General features: G+C 42.4%; 1 protein-coding gene across 2 annotated transcripts in view; it reads left to right on the forward strand.

The window, feature by feature from the left end:
* The first annotated feature begins 11,392 nt into the window (after window positions 1–11,392).
* Window positions 11,393–14,863, forward strand: part of RUNX1T1 (RUNX1 partner transcriptional co-repressor 1) — a 115,104-nt gene continuing 111,633 nt past the window's right edge. Inside the window, exon 1 of one of the 2 annotated variants that reach the window (XM_064442425.1) lies at window positions 11,393–11,997. Coding sequence is in view for 1 of the 2 variants with exons in the window: in XM_064442427.1 (XP_064298497.1) it covers window positions 11,970–11,997 (28 nt within the window). In the remaining variant the exon portion in view is untranslated. The remainder of the gene's footprint in view (window positions 11,998–14,863) is intronic. The other variant, XM_064442427.1, reaches the window with a different exon arrangement.

Consider the following 14,863-nt stretch of genomic DNA (forward strand, 5'->3'; position numbering starts at 1 on the left):
GAAAGAAAGAAAGAAAAAAGAAGAAAGAAAGAAAGAAAGAAAGAAAGAAAGAAAGAAAGAAAGAAAGAAAGAAAGAGAGAAAGAAAGAAAGAAAGAGAAGAAAGAAAGAGAGAAAGAGAGAAAGAAAGAAAGAAAGAGAGAAAGAAAGAAAGAAAAGAAAAGAAAGAAAGAAAGAGAAAGAAAGAAAGAAAGAAGAAAGAAAGAAAGAAGAAAGAAAGAAAGAAAGAAGAGAAAGAGAAAGAAAGAAAGAAGAAAGAAGAAAGAAAGAAGAAGAAAGAAAAAGAAAGAAAGAAGAAAGAAAGAAAGAGGAAAGAAAGAAAGAAAGAAAGAAAGAAAAAGAAAGAAAGAAAGAAAGAAAGAAAGAAAGAAAGAAAGAAGAAAGAAAGAAAGAAAGAAAGAAAGAAAGAAGGAAAGAAAGAAAGAAAGAAAGAAAGAAGAAAGAAAGAAAGAAAGAAAGAAAGAAAGAAGAAAGAAAGAAAGAAAGAAGAAAGAAAAGAGAGAAAAGAAAGAAAGAGAAAGAAAGAAGAAAGAAAGAAGAAGAAAGAAAGAAAGAAAGAAAGAAAGAAAGAAAGAAAGAAAGAAAGAAAGAAAGAAAGAAGAAAGAAAGAAAGAAAGAAAAAAGAAAGAAAGAAAGAAAGAAAGAAAGAAAGAAGAAAGAAAGAAAGAAAGAAGAAAGAAAGAAAGAAGAAAGAAAGAAAGAAAGAAAGAAAGAAAATGAAAAGAAAGCAAAAGCAAAACAAGCAAGCTGGCACCCTTTATCAGGGAAATGGGACAGACCCAAGATGTATACAGACCAGAGAACTCCAGTGACCGTGTCTCCACACAGCAGACGAAAGAAGGACACAGCTCTGACCCCCCACCATGCAGAAGGAATGCATGCTCGCAGGCACCTCCTTATTTTCATCTGTTCTTTACCTTTTCTGTGGAATAGGACCCACAGTCACAGGTAGGAAGAAACTGAGGCCAGGTAAGCAGCTGAAATATAAAGAAGCCAATACTGCTGAGCCCAGTTTTGGTTTCCTTGTCTTGGCTTCCCTGAGGAAGTTGCCTGTAATTTCCACTCTGCTTTGGAGACAAGGAATCCGGATGGTCCTGGAAGTTTCAGTCAGACTTTTTGCTTTAAGCAGCAGAAAAGGCAGGCCTGGGACACAAGCAATTTGAAATCATTTACAGCATAGCCCAGGAGAAAGGTGGAAGTAATCTGAAAGGAATTACCAATGTCTCCATTAAGAACAACGGGAAATAAAAACTCTCTCTTTGCATTTTTGTGTTGTTTTTTTTTTTTTTTTAAATAAGTCTAAAAATCTAAGGCTACACTGAAGAACCCCAGAGTAGTGGTCAAAAGCTCATGGAGACTGTCACACACTGAATCAAAATATGCTTTGGTTATTAAGGCAAAGATCCTGTTCTGGTGATTATTCCCACCACCCCCACCCCAATAGTGTCACTACAGGCAAATCCTTCAAATAGGCTTTGCACAGTGCACAGAAGAGGTAAGGATGGTTCAGTGAAATCTGCCAAATTCAGGAAACAGTGGTTTAACCCAATTGAAGTGGTATATGTTCCTCTCATGCCAAGTATCACCTAAAGCTGTACTTTCCAAAGTTTAAAAGAAAGCTTTGTAGGATGGTAGGGAGCCACAGATTAGAACTCGGAACAGAACTGACACTTGGCTTGCTTCTTTGGTATCAATTGTACTGAAAGGCCCACACAAGTAGACTTAAGAGGTTGTTTCTTGATCTGTTCTTGTTGGCAGAAAGATATAAATCACAGTCAACTGATATGCCAATATCCTTGCAAGATGTAGGTAACGACTCAGACAAGGTCTATTTCATCATGACGATGATGAAATTATGACATCATTCAGAAATACTGCTTTGGTCATCAGTTTGACATCACAGATAGCTCAGAATGATTTCAAAGGAATTCCTGTGAGACCTAGAGGGAGTATATAATTATAATTATAATTTTATGTTATTGGGAGTTTGAGAAACATTGCAATATTAGGTTTAACACGAGTTCTGAAGGTGATTGAAGCTGCTGGACTAAAACAGGAAAACACAGGCTATGGCAGTCAGGATGTGTGACAGACATGAAGTAAAACAGGCAGAAAAAAAATCACAACTATGTTTGAAATGCCAACGTATAAAAATGTATCAGAACTAGTATGGTTCATCGGCATGACAAAATCTGAAGCAAATTTATACTTAACCTCTCATTAAAAAGGCCAATCTTTTTTATAAACTGCTTAGAACAGACACTGAAAAGAAATAGGATAAGGAATGGGAGTGTGCTTTTGAGAGTTTAAAGACTCTATTGACTACATACCCAGTTCTGGCATTTTATGATGTTTCTAAGTCTACAGCTGTTTCAGCAGATGCCAGCAGCTATGGTCTTGGTATGGTGCTACTCCAATTACATGGACATGATTTGAAACCTGTAGCTTATTGTTCCAGATAGTTTTCAGATGCCAAAACCAAGCACAATCCAATAGAGAGAGAATATTGGGCAACCATATGGTCACACAAAAGAATGATATAGTATGCTCTTGGTCTTGATAATGTCTAATGACAGCCCCATGATACCCATGTTATTAATAAGGTACTGTTCAGACTGTAGAGATCATTCACGCATTTGAAATACAGACATATTCCCCTACTGCAAAATCTGCTCACATGAAGTTCATCTGGAAACTTGCAGAGATCACTCTTGTTGGTAGAAGCGGTCATCAAGGCCAAAGCGTAAGTTGGTGTCCTTTTGACACCCTGGCATCACTGCAGAAACCAAATGGGTTAAACTAATCATATATGGCTTATGCACAATTGCTACATGTATTTGCAGTGATCTCACCCTGCTAGTGGAGGCATTTCTCAGTGACTATCCATGGCTTCTGGAGGCAGAGAGATCTCTGAAGTCTGAGACTAGTTGCCTATCATTAACAACTGTTCAAGTTTCCTATATCTTTTTTCTAAGAATTGTAGTTTGCCTATTAGAAGTGAAGTTATTACAAAAGATCCATTAGGGACCCTGATATTTGCACAACTGCAGTGCAGTGGCCCAGAATACTGGTATCATAGTTCTAAGTAAAGTAGCTCCAAAACCATGGGGTCAAAACAGGAATCTTGTGATAACCAGAAAGAAAGAATTCAGAGAACTGTCATAAACACAACATTACCCAGGACACTTTGGGAAAGAATAGCAAAAGCTATTCTGAAGGAGAAAAAAGTCTAGTTGGTTGTTTGGGGTATTTCCTTTTTTATTTTTTTTTTTTAAGATGAGTGGCTCTCCTGCTTCCCACTCATTCCACAAGAAAGTAGAACACAGAAAAGTTTTATATATATATATATATATATTTTTTTAATATATATATTTGAGCTAGATACCCCATGAGATATACAATGCCTGTGAGGCCCAGTACAATACCTTTTGTGATGTGGAATAACCCCCAACACATCGCATCCAGCCTGATGAAAATCTTCTGTCTTAAAAGGCTCTGCTTAAAGGCCTTTGGATGAAAAGGTGCGAACTCTAGGAATCCTCAGACTTTCATCTTTAACTGTTGGAGTGGATCCCAAAGCTTATGCAAACTTAAATTAGGAAATCTTTTTCTGATGTAGCTAAATGAGAAAGTATATTAGACTCTTCCAGCTTTTTTAATTAGTTGCTTTGACCTCTGCAATGCTGAGTGACAGTGATCCCAATAAGGAGATCATTTTGATGAAGAATGCTAAATTCGATAGAAAGAAATCTCCGGCTTCGAAACTGGAAATCTGAAGGAATCAATTTCACAGAAGTCCCAGAAAACAGAGAGACTGACTTCATCTAGAAATCACTGAAGCCTACAATTCATCAGGATCCCCAATTTGCTGCCATGTAGCACATTTCACTAGAAGATTTTTTTATGGATCGAGGAAGGCTTAGGGAGGACATGGGGAGATGTATATTGTTTCCTCAAAACTATATGACAAGATAAACAAGCATGACTGGGAAGCTTCCAGGAAAAAACTGTGAAGAAGAGAAATAGGAAAATCAACGTCAGATATATTGCTTTTTTTTCCTATTCAATAAAGTTTGAATAATTACTCACTCTGAGAAGAGGGAAGTACTTCTGTAAATAACCACAAAGGTATTCACCTTCTTATAGTAGCCTAGTCAGTATAAAAAAAATCTCATTATATAAAATAAGAAAAATGTAAAAGGACAAAGTAGAAGCTCATGCTATACCACCAAATAGACAAATACAAATGATTCATCAGCTCTAATTTAAAATATGAACATTTTTTTCATTTTCCTTGCAGATTTGCCACACCAGAGCTGAAGATACCAGAGTGATATTGGACATGGAGATGTTTAACAGAAAGGGTCCATTTCCAACATGGGACCTTCCGAAAAGCTTATTTTCCAGTTCTTTAAGCTGCCTGCAAAGACGGAGGGGCTGCCGTAAACTGGACCTTTGGCAGCACCATGTCTCATAGGTGATGAGAGTGGCTCAGAACTCACACCGTCTTGGGTCTCCTGGATGATTTAGAGACACAGTTTATAAGTTGTGTCATTGCTGGCCGTGAAAATACAGTCAAAACAGGCAAATGAATCCTTTATAAATTTTAACATGTTTATGGCTTGCAGGCTAAAGATAGTTTCTATTTTTGAATTTTTTGAAGACGCCTTCTAAATTTTGCTTGGTTTCTGTTATATAGGACATAACTATCAAACACATTATGTTTACTTTTTTTGCCCATGGTTAAAAGGCAAGTAATTGTGTAATAAGGAAAGAAGTTTGAGCTAAAAATATGTTATTTGAAAAGGAGACTATTTTTAGTAATAAGGTCTGTGAGTGTTCTAGTTCGGCTCCTTTCCTAGGAAATCAGTGGCCAAACACGTCAGTTATTTTAGTGAGACAGAATCAGGTTGTTTCTGCAGACGGGCAATAAATTATTATGGCACTTTGGATGAGATTTTGACACATGCTGCAGCACCTAATTTCCAGAAAAGTTCCAATGAACTGACACAGAACACACCAGAATTGGTTGCTACTCAGTTCAACTAAAGGTGGCTGAATTTAGCTCTTTAATTTTTTTAACCATATAATACGTGGGTTTTCTTAGGCATCCTTATTGTTACTTTCCCTTTAAAATGTTAATTTTTTACATTGCACTGTGTAGTGTTAAAAGTGTTATGTTTATTTCCTTGTTGTTCTATAAATAGGATCTCTCACACTGTTCTTTACCCTTTCTGAATATTTCTGAATTACGGTTTATTTACTTCCTATGTCCTCTGAACTTCCATCTTTAAAAGTTTATAAAAATAAAGCTTTTGCCAGGGACAGAGTTAAAAATACTTATGTCTCCTACAAGACATCATTTCTTCACTACTACTTTTCCTATTTGTCTGAGGGGAGAAATAATAAGTGATTGATGTATCAAAGCATCTTCCCTATAATGATGTGCATATGAGACAACATTTTAAGTTGCTATTTGTCTGCAAATAACTATTCCTGAGCAAATTAGATTTCATCAATTTCTTTCTAAAAATAAACCAGGCTCCAAACAGAATCCAACAAATGAAGTAGTATCAGACTCAGTTACCTAGTTGAGTTCTTTCCACAGAAGTCTGAAACATTCAGATATAATTTTTTGTTTGCTATGATACTTTTTAAAATAAAATACCTACTTTATGTCAGTATGTGTTTTTCAGCTTAAGCTGTGCACTACAACCGAGTTAAAACTTGATTTTTAAATCGTTGTCTTGTGAATTCTAAAGCAGTCATGGAAGGACTATACCCGAGCAAGGCAACATCTGAACTTGATTTTGACTTGCATAGGAAGGGTCAAAACATAAGTATATACACAATTGTAAATACAATATAAAGGAAACTAGAATACCAACATCTCTAAATGGCTTCTTGAGTATTCACGGATCTCTGCGAGGGTGTTTTCCAGGTTATAGAGACACACGCATTTTGAAGCAATCACTACAATAAAAACTGCCTTCAGGAATAGACTTCTTTTTCCAGACGGAGGCTTTAAAACCTACCTTTGTTTAACCTAATCCGATGCAAATATAAACAGTGGTTGGGGGGTGTGTGGAAAATGCGGTTTCAGTTACATCATGCTGAGGTCATGATATTAATAGAGTTCCCAGCTAGACCAATTTGTTTTTATTTACAGCTGGAGACATGGAGATCTGGTATTCCAAAAGAGTATATGAAACCTGAATGAGCCAGATTTTCGATTCGGGAGCAGGGTCAGTATGTTGGTTAGTTGCAGCCAGCAGGGAGTACAGCTATATTCCCAATTTAAGCTTGTGTGTAAGTGGAATAATGTACTGTCAACATGTCAGTGAAAAAGATAAGAGAGTTATGTTGTTAGCTTTCCATATACAAAATGTCACTGTACTTTTCAGGAGACGTAGCACCGAGGGACTGCGTATATACAAAAGGAAACCTGGAACAGATCACGCACCTTGGATTCATTACTGTGTAGTGGCTGTGCACCATTACGTACACTACAGATGGTCGCTGTCTCTAGTTGAACAGTAGGTGTATTTAAAAAGGGAACGTGCTGCCCTTCAGAGGTTGTCCTACGAGAAGTCCCCGCTTCACCTCGGAGGCAAGAGTTGCCCAGGCCTGCAGCTTGGCTTTTGAGGGACTTCTGGTGGTGTTTAGGTAAACAGCTTTGTGGCTGCTTATTTTACTACTGTCTGATAATAGACCGCTATCGTTTATTGCAGGTGGCTGCCCAGCAGGTGGGAAGTTAAGGAACTGTGTGCATGTGTGTTAGGGCAACGGTTTCCCCTTGTTAGGCGAGGTATCCTGTGTGAGAGTGTGTGTGTGTGTTGCGTGGCAGTTAATACAGCACTTATTGCTTCCAGGAACCTCAACAGCAAAATGTTTCCTGCTCTTTGACATTGATGGAAACCAAATTTATTATTTCCATTTTGGTGTTTTCACGTTTGTTAGAGAAAAAGCGCTAAGCCTGTATTATTTCAGCACAATGTATTCTCCTGGTTTCAGAACTGACAAAAAACCTTCAGCTCTAAAAATAAACATGTTCTATTTAAAAATATATTTAATGTTAAATATTCATTTAATAAATATTCAATACATATTTATTTGCATAAATAAAACATAGACAATGGATTAAGATGAGATAAGCTTTTTGCTGCTGTGAAAAAGAAACTTTAAAAAAAAATTTTTCTCCCTCTTTTTGCTTGGTATGGCTTTATTTAATCAGTAGTATCTTTTGTCTTGAAAAGATTTGTTTTTTAGTAAGAAGCCATATTTCACTGAAAATGAGTGACAAAGCTGGCATTCCCACAAATGACTGCCAATATATAAATTTTGCTTATGTGATCTTTTCCAAAATAATCCAGCTCCCCTTTTTCTGTCACTGTGCATATATTCTTCTGCAAAGAGCTTCAGAATCCTGCAATATTAAAGGGGTTTTAGGAGCCCTGACAATGCCAAAAGGCAAAAAAGAAAGCAAAAAGTATCCTTAGCGTACAATTTAATTAAGGAATATCCCTAATAAATATACCTGAAGCAGGGCGAAAATCTATCACACTGGACAAGGAGAAGATGTCAAAATGTACATCAGTGGAGCTTATAAACTCCTGAAAGTAGATAGCCTCTCTTTTTTAATTTGGAAGGAACTTAATACGTTTTGCTCACTACTAAAAGCAAAGGGTAAACAATAGTGTGAACAGAGAAGGAAGCAGGTAATATGTCAGCTCTTGCAGCATGTACATCACCTAGTGGACATGCTTTGCATACTAAAGGGTGGGGATCTATCCTGCCGCTGCACATTTTCTGCTCCCGTTATCAAGCGCTAGTCCTGGTGCAGGTTTCCCCCATATGTGAAGCTGCAAAGAGCATCCAGCAACTCACCAGACCTCGCACCAAGCCCCAGAGCAGGGGGCAGCATTTCTGCACCTTGGGACTTTTTACGTCTTTGTTGCTTTTCTGTGCAGGGGTCAAGGCAGGATTTTGCCTGTGCTCCGGCTAAACTGGGAAGGATTTCCTGAAGAAAGTAGATGCAACATTAATGTGAGTCCCACAGCAGCCTCTGTCCCGGTGCCGTCCTCCAGACCGCACGTCCTACAATAGGTGTGCGAACAGACTGAAATGAAAATGAAGCGTGGCCCACACTAACATGTAAAATACACTTGTAAACTAGAGGGAAAATTGGAAAAAACATGGTTAAGGGAAAGGTTCATACGTTAAAGCTATCAAGGATCCTACTTAGCATTCTATCTGACTATTTAGTTTTATGTGACCATTTATTGTGCCACTCCATCCAAACGAGCGCTTGTCAAATGAGTACTGTAGCAACTACACACAGCCACGATGCACATGCCAAGGCCCAATCCAGCTCCAATGGAAGCAAATAGCGAGATTCTCGCGTGCTTCACAGAGGGTGAAACCAAGCCTTTGGGAAGTGGAAGACACTTGTAATCGAGAGACATGGCTGAAGAAAACAAGCATGGACTTAAAGTTGGCACAGTTTGAGTGGAAAAGTGTTTGTGGAGATTGTCTGAGCTCTGGCTGGGGACATGTGACAGTGTGTAACACTCCGAGCTGCAAGGCAGTGACAATTAGGAGGGACATACTTGTCTCTATTTTTGTACAGCAATGAGGTGAGTTGATATATAAGTTCTCTTCCAAGAATTTCAGTGCAGATGACTGCCCATAATATAATTATTCAGAGTAAAGAGTAAGCCATGTTTCAGCTCTGAACATTTGATCGGTCTCTGTACAATCAAAATATAGTCAGATTTGGACAGCCTAGCAGGATATTTCTGATTTCCATGTGCAACTATACTTTTACCAGCCTTTCTCTCACACAATGTCACATAGTGATACACAGTGTAAATCCTTCATATGTCAAATCAGACATGGCATCTACAGTCTGCAGAAAAAATCTGCAGGGTGTAAAGTTACCAAGTATTTGTGAGGTCTACTGTGAGGCTGCATTTTTTTTTTTCTTCCTGAAACATGAATTAATCTTTCAAAGAACATGTTTATTTTTCCTTTTTCACTGAAACATATATACTTTCTTCAGGAAACAGAACAGAAGGAGGTATGGATAAGAGAAGTTTGCAATAAGTCAGGCTTCAATCATCAGCTTTGCAATATAACGATAATAATTGATGGTTACAATCTTCTGTTATTTAGGAATCGCGTCAATTTATTCTCCCAGAGTGTCTGAGAAAAGCAGACTTGCCATGAAGTAATCAGTATTTACCACTCCCTACTACGCTTTGTTATCTGGGTAGGCTTTTTTCTTACTGGGAGCAGTGGGAAAAGCTGTGCAATATGAGCCAGGGCCAGCAGTTTAATAGGTGATTTCTGTATTTTTCTCATTATGGAAAGAGAAGACAGAAGCCTGTAAACTTAGTCAATTTGGAGGTGGATATTTAATTGCTAATAGCCCAGACTAGAGTTTCCAGAGTTTCTAAATCTAAGCTGGTGTTCCTTCCCTATTTTGGAAGATAATACCTGGGAAGTCAATTGATCTTTAGAGTGAAGGTACACGCCAAAAAGGAAGTGCTGTGGGTTTTTTTTAAAGCTGTAAACTGAGAATTAGGACTCGGTGTTCAGTCCCTGACACTTCAGCAAAACATGCTCTGGGACCACTGGCAAATCTCTTCTTCATTTTTCAGCTTACACATACAACAGTTGGGATGGAAGTATCGCTCCACAAGGATTTTCAGGCTCGACTAAAGTTTCTAGATCTGTCATAGACAAAGGAAGCCTTTTAGATTATTTTAAAATATTTGAAAATACTTTTTTAAAGGTTCTCCCATGATTTTGGCCTTGAAATAGACCTCTGTAGAACAGATAGCTTTTAAATTAGAAATCAATGCCAGACTCGTGGCTTCTCACCATTTTTGTAAATTGAAATCACAGTAGACCAAAACATGCCCTGATTTACGCTCCGTTGAGCTGAATTCACTTCAAGGTAAATTAGACCCCATATTAGTATATGGCAACCTGTCGATTAAAGCTCCATGTCCCTAAATATCTGCAGAAAAGGTAGATTTATCCAGATCATAAAACATGTTTTAAACATATTTTCAAAATCAACCAAATTTTCAAAGCCAGCCACAGAGGCAAGTATTGCTATTAATATGCATATAAATATATATAAAAATGCTTTCCTCCCCTTCCGAAAATGCGTATGTGCTTATGATAAACACAAGTAAGCCTACTTTGCATTCAATAGATCTATATATGTGCTTTTGTAAATTTGCAAGATCAGGCCTACAGCGTGCGTGTGTGTTTGTGCGTGTGTGCGCGCGCACGTGTGCACGTGTACGTACAGGAATAAAGAATGCAGTTTGATCAGAAGTTCCCTTCTGTGCTCGCTCTTTTACTTCCCACTTGACATTTGAAAAAAATGAAGCTAAACGTCCAGGCAGTTCTGACAGTTCCAACCCATTATCTGCAGCCCGAAAAAACCCACTCTTTTTTACTCAATATATGAAGTTGATGTGTTGGGTTTGTGGTTTGTTTTTTTTTTTTTTTTGTGGAGACGCCTTCTTTATGTGGTGCCAACGCGATAGCAGAAGTACTGGTTCGCTGTAGGTTGTTGGCTGACAATAATATTCGCTGCAAAACGTATAAGGGAATAACTGATGAATTGGAAAATATATGGATGCCTACCGAAACGATTATGTAATGAAACACGAAGTCAAATGGTGGCATGCTTCTATTAATTGTAGATGAGAGTAATTAATTTTCACTGCAGTTGCGATCGTGTCGCTGCTTTCCGAAGAATCCAGAATCCCCTTCCAGGAAAGTGTGAAATTGCATCTGGGTTCTGCAAGCCATGAAAGACTAAAAATTTCTTTTTTTTTTTTTTAAAAACAGAGAGAGAGGGAGGCCTTCCTCGATACTGTACTTTAGAAAGAAGGAAAAACAAAGGGAAAAAGAAAATGATAATTGTTTTCTCTAAGGCTATTATCTAATGCAAAAGCAAACAGTCTGACTGGAAATCAGCTAACAGAAGGGGATTAGAGAGTAGATCTGAGAGTGGCTTGATTTCTAGCACTGCTGTCTCTTCACACAGTGATGAGACACAGGCAGAGCAGCCAGGAGCTCTCCAGATGGCTAGAGAAAGTGTTTGTCTTGGGTTACTGCAGGGCAGTCTGGACTCTTAAAGCCGGGGAGGCATCATTAGGGAGCAAGTTAGATGTCCACCCAGTAAAAGCGAGCGAAAGAAAGAAAGAGTAGGCAGGCTGCCCGAGAGGGACCGCGCTCGCCTATTGTTAACATATACTTGACCCCCACTAACCTCCTCACGACACAGATGTCTCCTACCTCTATCACCTCCCACTGCTTTAAGCCCTCCCCCCCTGCACCTGGGTAGCGGGGCCGGGCCGGCTGCCGGCAGTATGCTGCCTGCCTTGCGAGGTGCCTGCTAGCGGGGGAGCCGGGCGGAGCGGCGCGGGGAGCGGCGCGGAGCGGCGAGCGGCGCAGCCTCGGGCGGGCGGGCGGGCGGCGCGGCTCGGCTCGGCTCGGCTCGGCTCGGCGGCAGAGCTATGCGGCGGCTGCCCGGGGACACGCAGAGACCCCGCCACTGACAGCGGCCGCTCCCTGCGCTCCACATCACGTTTGTCTGCGGCGGCGGCAGGAAGGAGAAGGACCTGGGTATTAACTATCTCGACTTGGAGACTTTGCTTTATTTTTGGTTCTTGTCCTTTCCCGTGGAACCAGCCGTCTCTCTCGAGCTGATCCTCCTTTAAAAAAAAAAAAAAAAAGAGCGAGAGAGGGAGGGGGGGGAAGAGCAGCTGGAGTTTCTCCTCAGCTCGTTTTGACTTTTGTGGACGTGGATCATCTGGACTGGGAAGGGAAGCCGCGCTGCGCTGCTCTCCCCTTTCCCACCCCCTCGCCCCTCCAGCAGCCTGGGCTGCCGGCTCTCCCCCGAGCAGGACGGGAACTTTTATTTGCAGCTCGCAGCCCGTGGCGAATGGTGGGAATCTCCGGTCCTTTGCAGTGTGAGTACGGGGCGCGGGCAGGGCGCGCTGGGGCGGGGGTCCCCAGCCCCTTCCTTCCCTCTCCCCTTCCCCGTAGGGCTCCCCCGGCTCCGAGGGGCTCCCGTGGCTGTGACTAACCCAGGCGGGCCGGGGCTGCCGCCGCGCCCGGGCCAGGTCAGCACTGCATGCAGCTCTGGCACCCGCTGTCCCCGGCTCACAAACTCGCACCCCGAATACTTCTCAAGAGCCCAGAAACCGAACTCCCCAGTTGTTTTAGAAAATAACCCTCCCAAGCAGGTATTCTTCCATAGCGCAGGGTTTCTGTCTCCATTCCTAAATGGACTTGCCTTCCGCCCCCCCAGACCACAGCTAAGCCAGTGTGAGTCGGAGTGTCTGAAATATTTCTGGTGAGATTTTTTTTTTTTCTGTTTATTTCATTACAATGATCGGATTATGTAGCACTGGCAGCATCACTTCGGGCTATTTGGTAAGGAATATTTCAGGCTGTGCACGCCGTCTTTAGCTGCACCGCGGTCTTGCAAGTGTCCCTTTTCCTAAAACGATAGGGCAGCGTTAGGGATCGCATTTCCAAAACTGCGATACAATGTCATTGTGTCATCTCGTGTAGCTGGGCAGAACGGTTTGATTCCGTAAATTCGTAACACACCCGCGATAAGGGGGGAGTGGAAGGGTGAAACCCACGCTCCCGGCCGTTTAGACGAGCCTTGGGCTTTTGGCGAGTTCGAGTCCTTTTGTTAGTGGCAAAGTTGCGAGGCTGGGCTAAAATTGGGATTAGGGTAGGGCAGGACTTGCCAGCCTGGCTGGGGCACCCGCGGCCCCGCCGCACGTTCATTTCTGGAGAAATATCTGCGGCGTTGCTGTGCTCCGCTCTCCTAAATGTTAGAGAGAAACTGAAAGTAACTAATCCGAGGCAGCTCTCAAATCCCTCTCGCTCCAAGAGGGAGCTTCAGTTCACGGAGGAGTCGGAAGGCGGGAGGGCGAAGGTGCGGGGCGCCGGGGCAGCCTCCCCCGCCGGCTCCGCAGCTTGCCGCCCGCAGCACCGGAGCCCGGGTCGGCGGGACCGCCCTGCCCGCCCGCCGCCGGGGGAGGAACAGCCGCTCGGGGTTCCTCCGGTAGAGCAGCCCGCGGTCTCCGGATCCGCAGCCGGCTCGGCCGGACACCCCCTCCTACCTCTGCCTTGCCCTACATCGCGGCGCGGAAGGGACCTGCCCGTCGCAGCCCCGCGGCCGTGCCGCCCGGCAGCCCCCGCCTGCGGGCCGCCATCGGCCGAGCCGGCGGTAGCACAGCTTCCCTCCGGGGCTGCCCAAGTTGTGCGGCGCCGAGCGCGGCGGGGCGGGAGGCGGCCGCCGGTGCCCCGGCCGCACGGCTCCGGGGCGGGCAGGGCATGGCAGGGGCTGGGCACGGACGGCTGTATGCCGCCTAAAAACAGCCAGCGGGAGCTGCCGCGCTGCCCGTGGGAACACAGCAAGTGCCAGACCTTCGGCTCAGGCGCAGCCCTGACTCGCTGAAAGGATGTCTGCTGACTCTCGGTGTGTACAGCCGAGCGATCGCTCCGGCAGCTATTCCTGCGCTTAATGTAACGCTGACCCCTTTAACTTTTAACATCGCTTTTCCTAATTAATCTGTTCAGGCCCCAGACTTAAATGGCTGTCCACAGCTGCTGCAAATTGATTTATCCCCTGACGGTGGTCCGAGTTGCTGACCAAAGCAGGATTTTTTTTTTTTTTCCCCTGCCCCTCCCCCCCCCATTTTTGGTCTAATAATCTGTTTTGACTTATTTTCTACTTACAGTAATGCTGCATGCGTTTTGAAGGACTTAGAAAATATATTTTTTGACATGTAGCTAGAAACATAATTATTGTATTTGTAAACACAATATGTTAGGGCTAAGGGTGAATATAATTTATTTAATTACACCCTTGTAGCCCTACATTTCCTTCTCCACTTCCGCATCTTGACAGATGCAATGGAAAGTTTAAATAAGCAACTTTGCTAACTGTAGTTTGAAGCAAGACGTGAAAAATGTTTTTAGATTTGAATTCTATCGTCCAAGTTTTCTGTTCTGCTTTTCTGCTAACGGTTTAGTGAATCTGGATAGTCGAGAGGATTGAAACTGGTTTCTAATAGTTGTTAAAGCTCATGCTTGACCTTTCCACGGGAAGTCTGAAAACCTCATTCCGTTTATTCTGGGCCGATTTCCTTAGGAAATCCAATATGATCAGGGAATTTCCTTCAGCTCGGCTGAATGTTAAAAAAGTTAGCCTATCTTGTTTATACGTCCTGGTTTTAGCACTAGGTGTTTCTGTGGCTCCCCATCAGTACGAAGAATACTAGGAAAAAGATCTGAGTATGGCTTATTCATAACTGTACAGTCTATGAAAATACGAAGTTGGCTAAGGCTTTGTTAGGTACGAGTTGCACTGCAGACTTGCTGTAAAGGTTTTCAATTAGGAAGTTGCACTTTATTTGATAATTGGTAACTTTTCAAAGGTCAGTTCTTTCACATCTGAACCTTCAATGTAATTGCTACTACTTTCCATTCATGCATCACTTTTCTTTGCTGTCATGGGAAGCTCAACCACGCATCAGCACAAGAAAACCCCAAACCCCACCAAAAACCCAACCCACCCTTAAATCCGTTGATGTCTCTGGCAAGCTGAAGGCAGGCGAGGCGTACAGGAGACGATGGCAGGACTTCTTGGGCCCTGCGTTTGTGGGAGGGTGAGCGGCTGGGTTCCCGAGCCGTGAGCATGCTGTAGGAGACAAGAACCATTCTGTTTGTAATGGAATGCAGACAGCAGTGTTAGGTCACTGCTTCCTGGCAACTGCTGCTCAAGTTGTTTTTCTTCAAAGGCTTTGAGCTTTT

Source organism: Phalacrocorax carbo, chromosome 2 (genome assembly GCF_963921805.1).
Source record: "Phalacrocorax carbo chromosome 2, bPhaCar2.1, whole genome shotgun sequence".
NCBI lineage: Eukaryota > Metazoa > Chordata > Aves > Suliformes > Phalacrocoracidae > Phalacrocorax > Phalacrocorax carbo.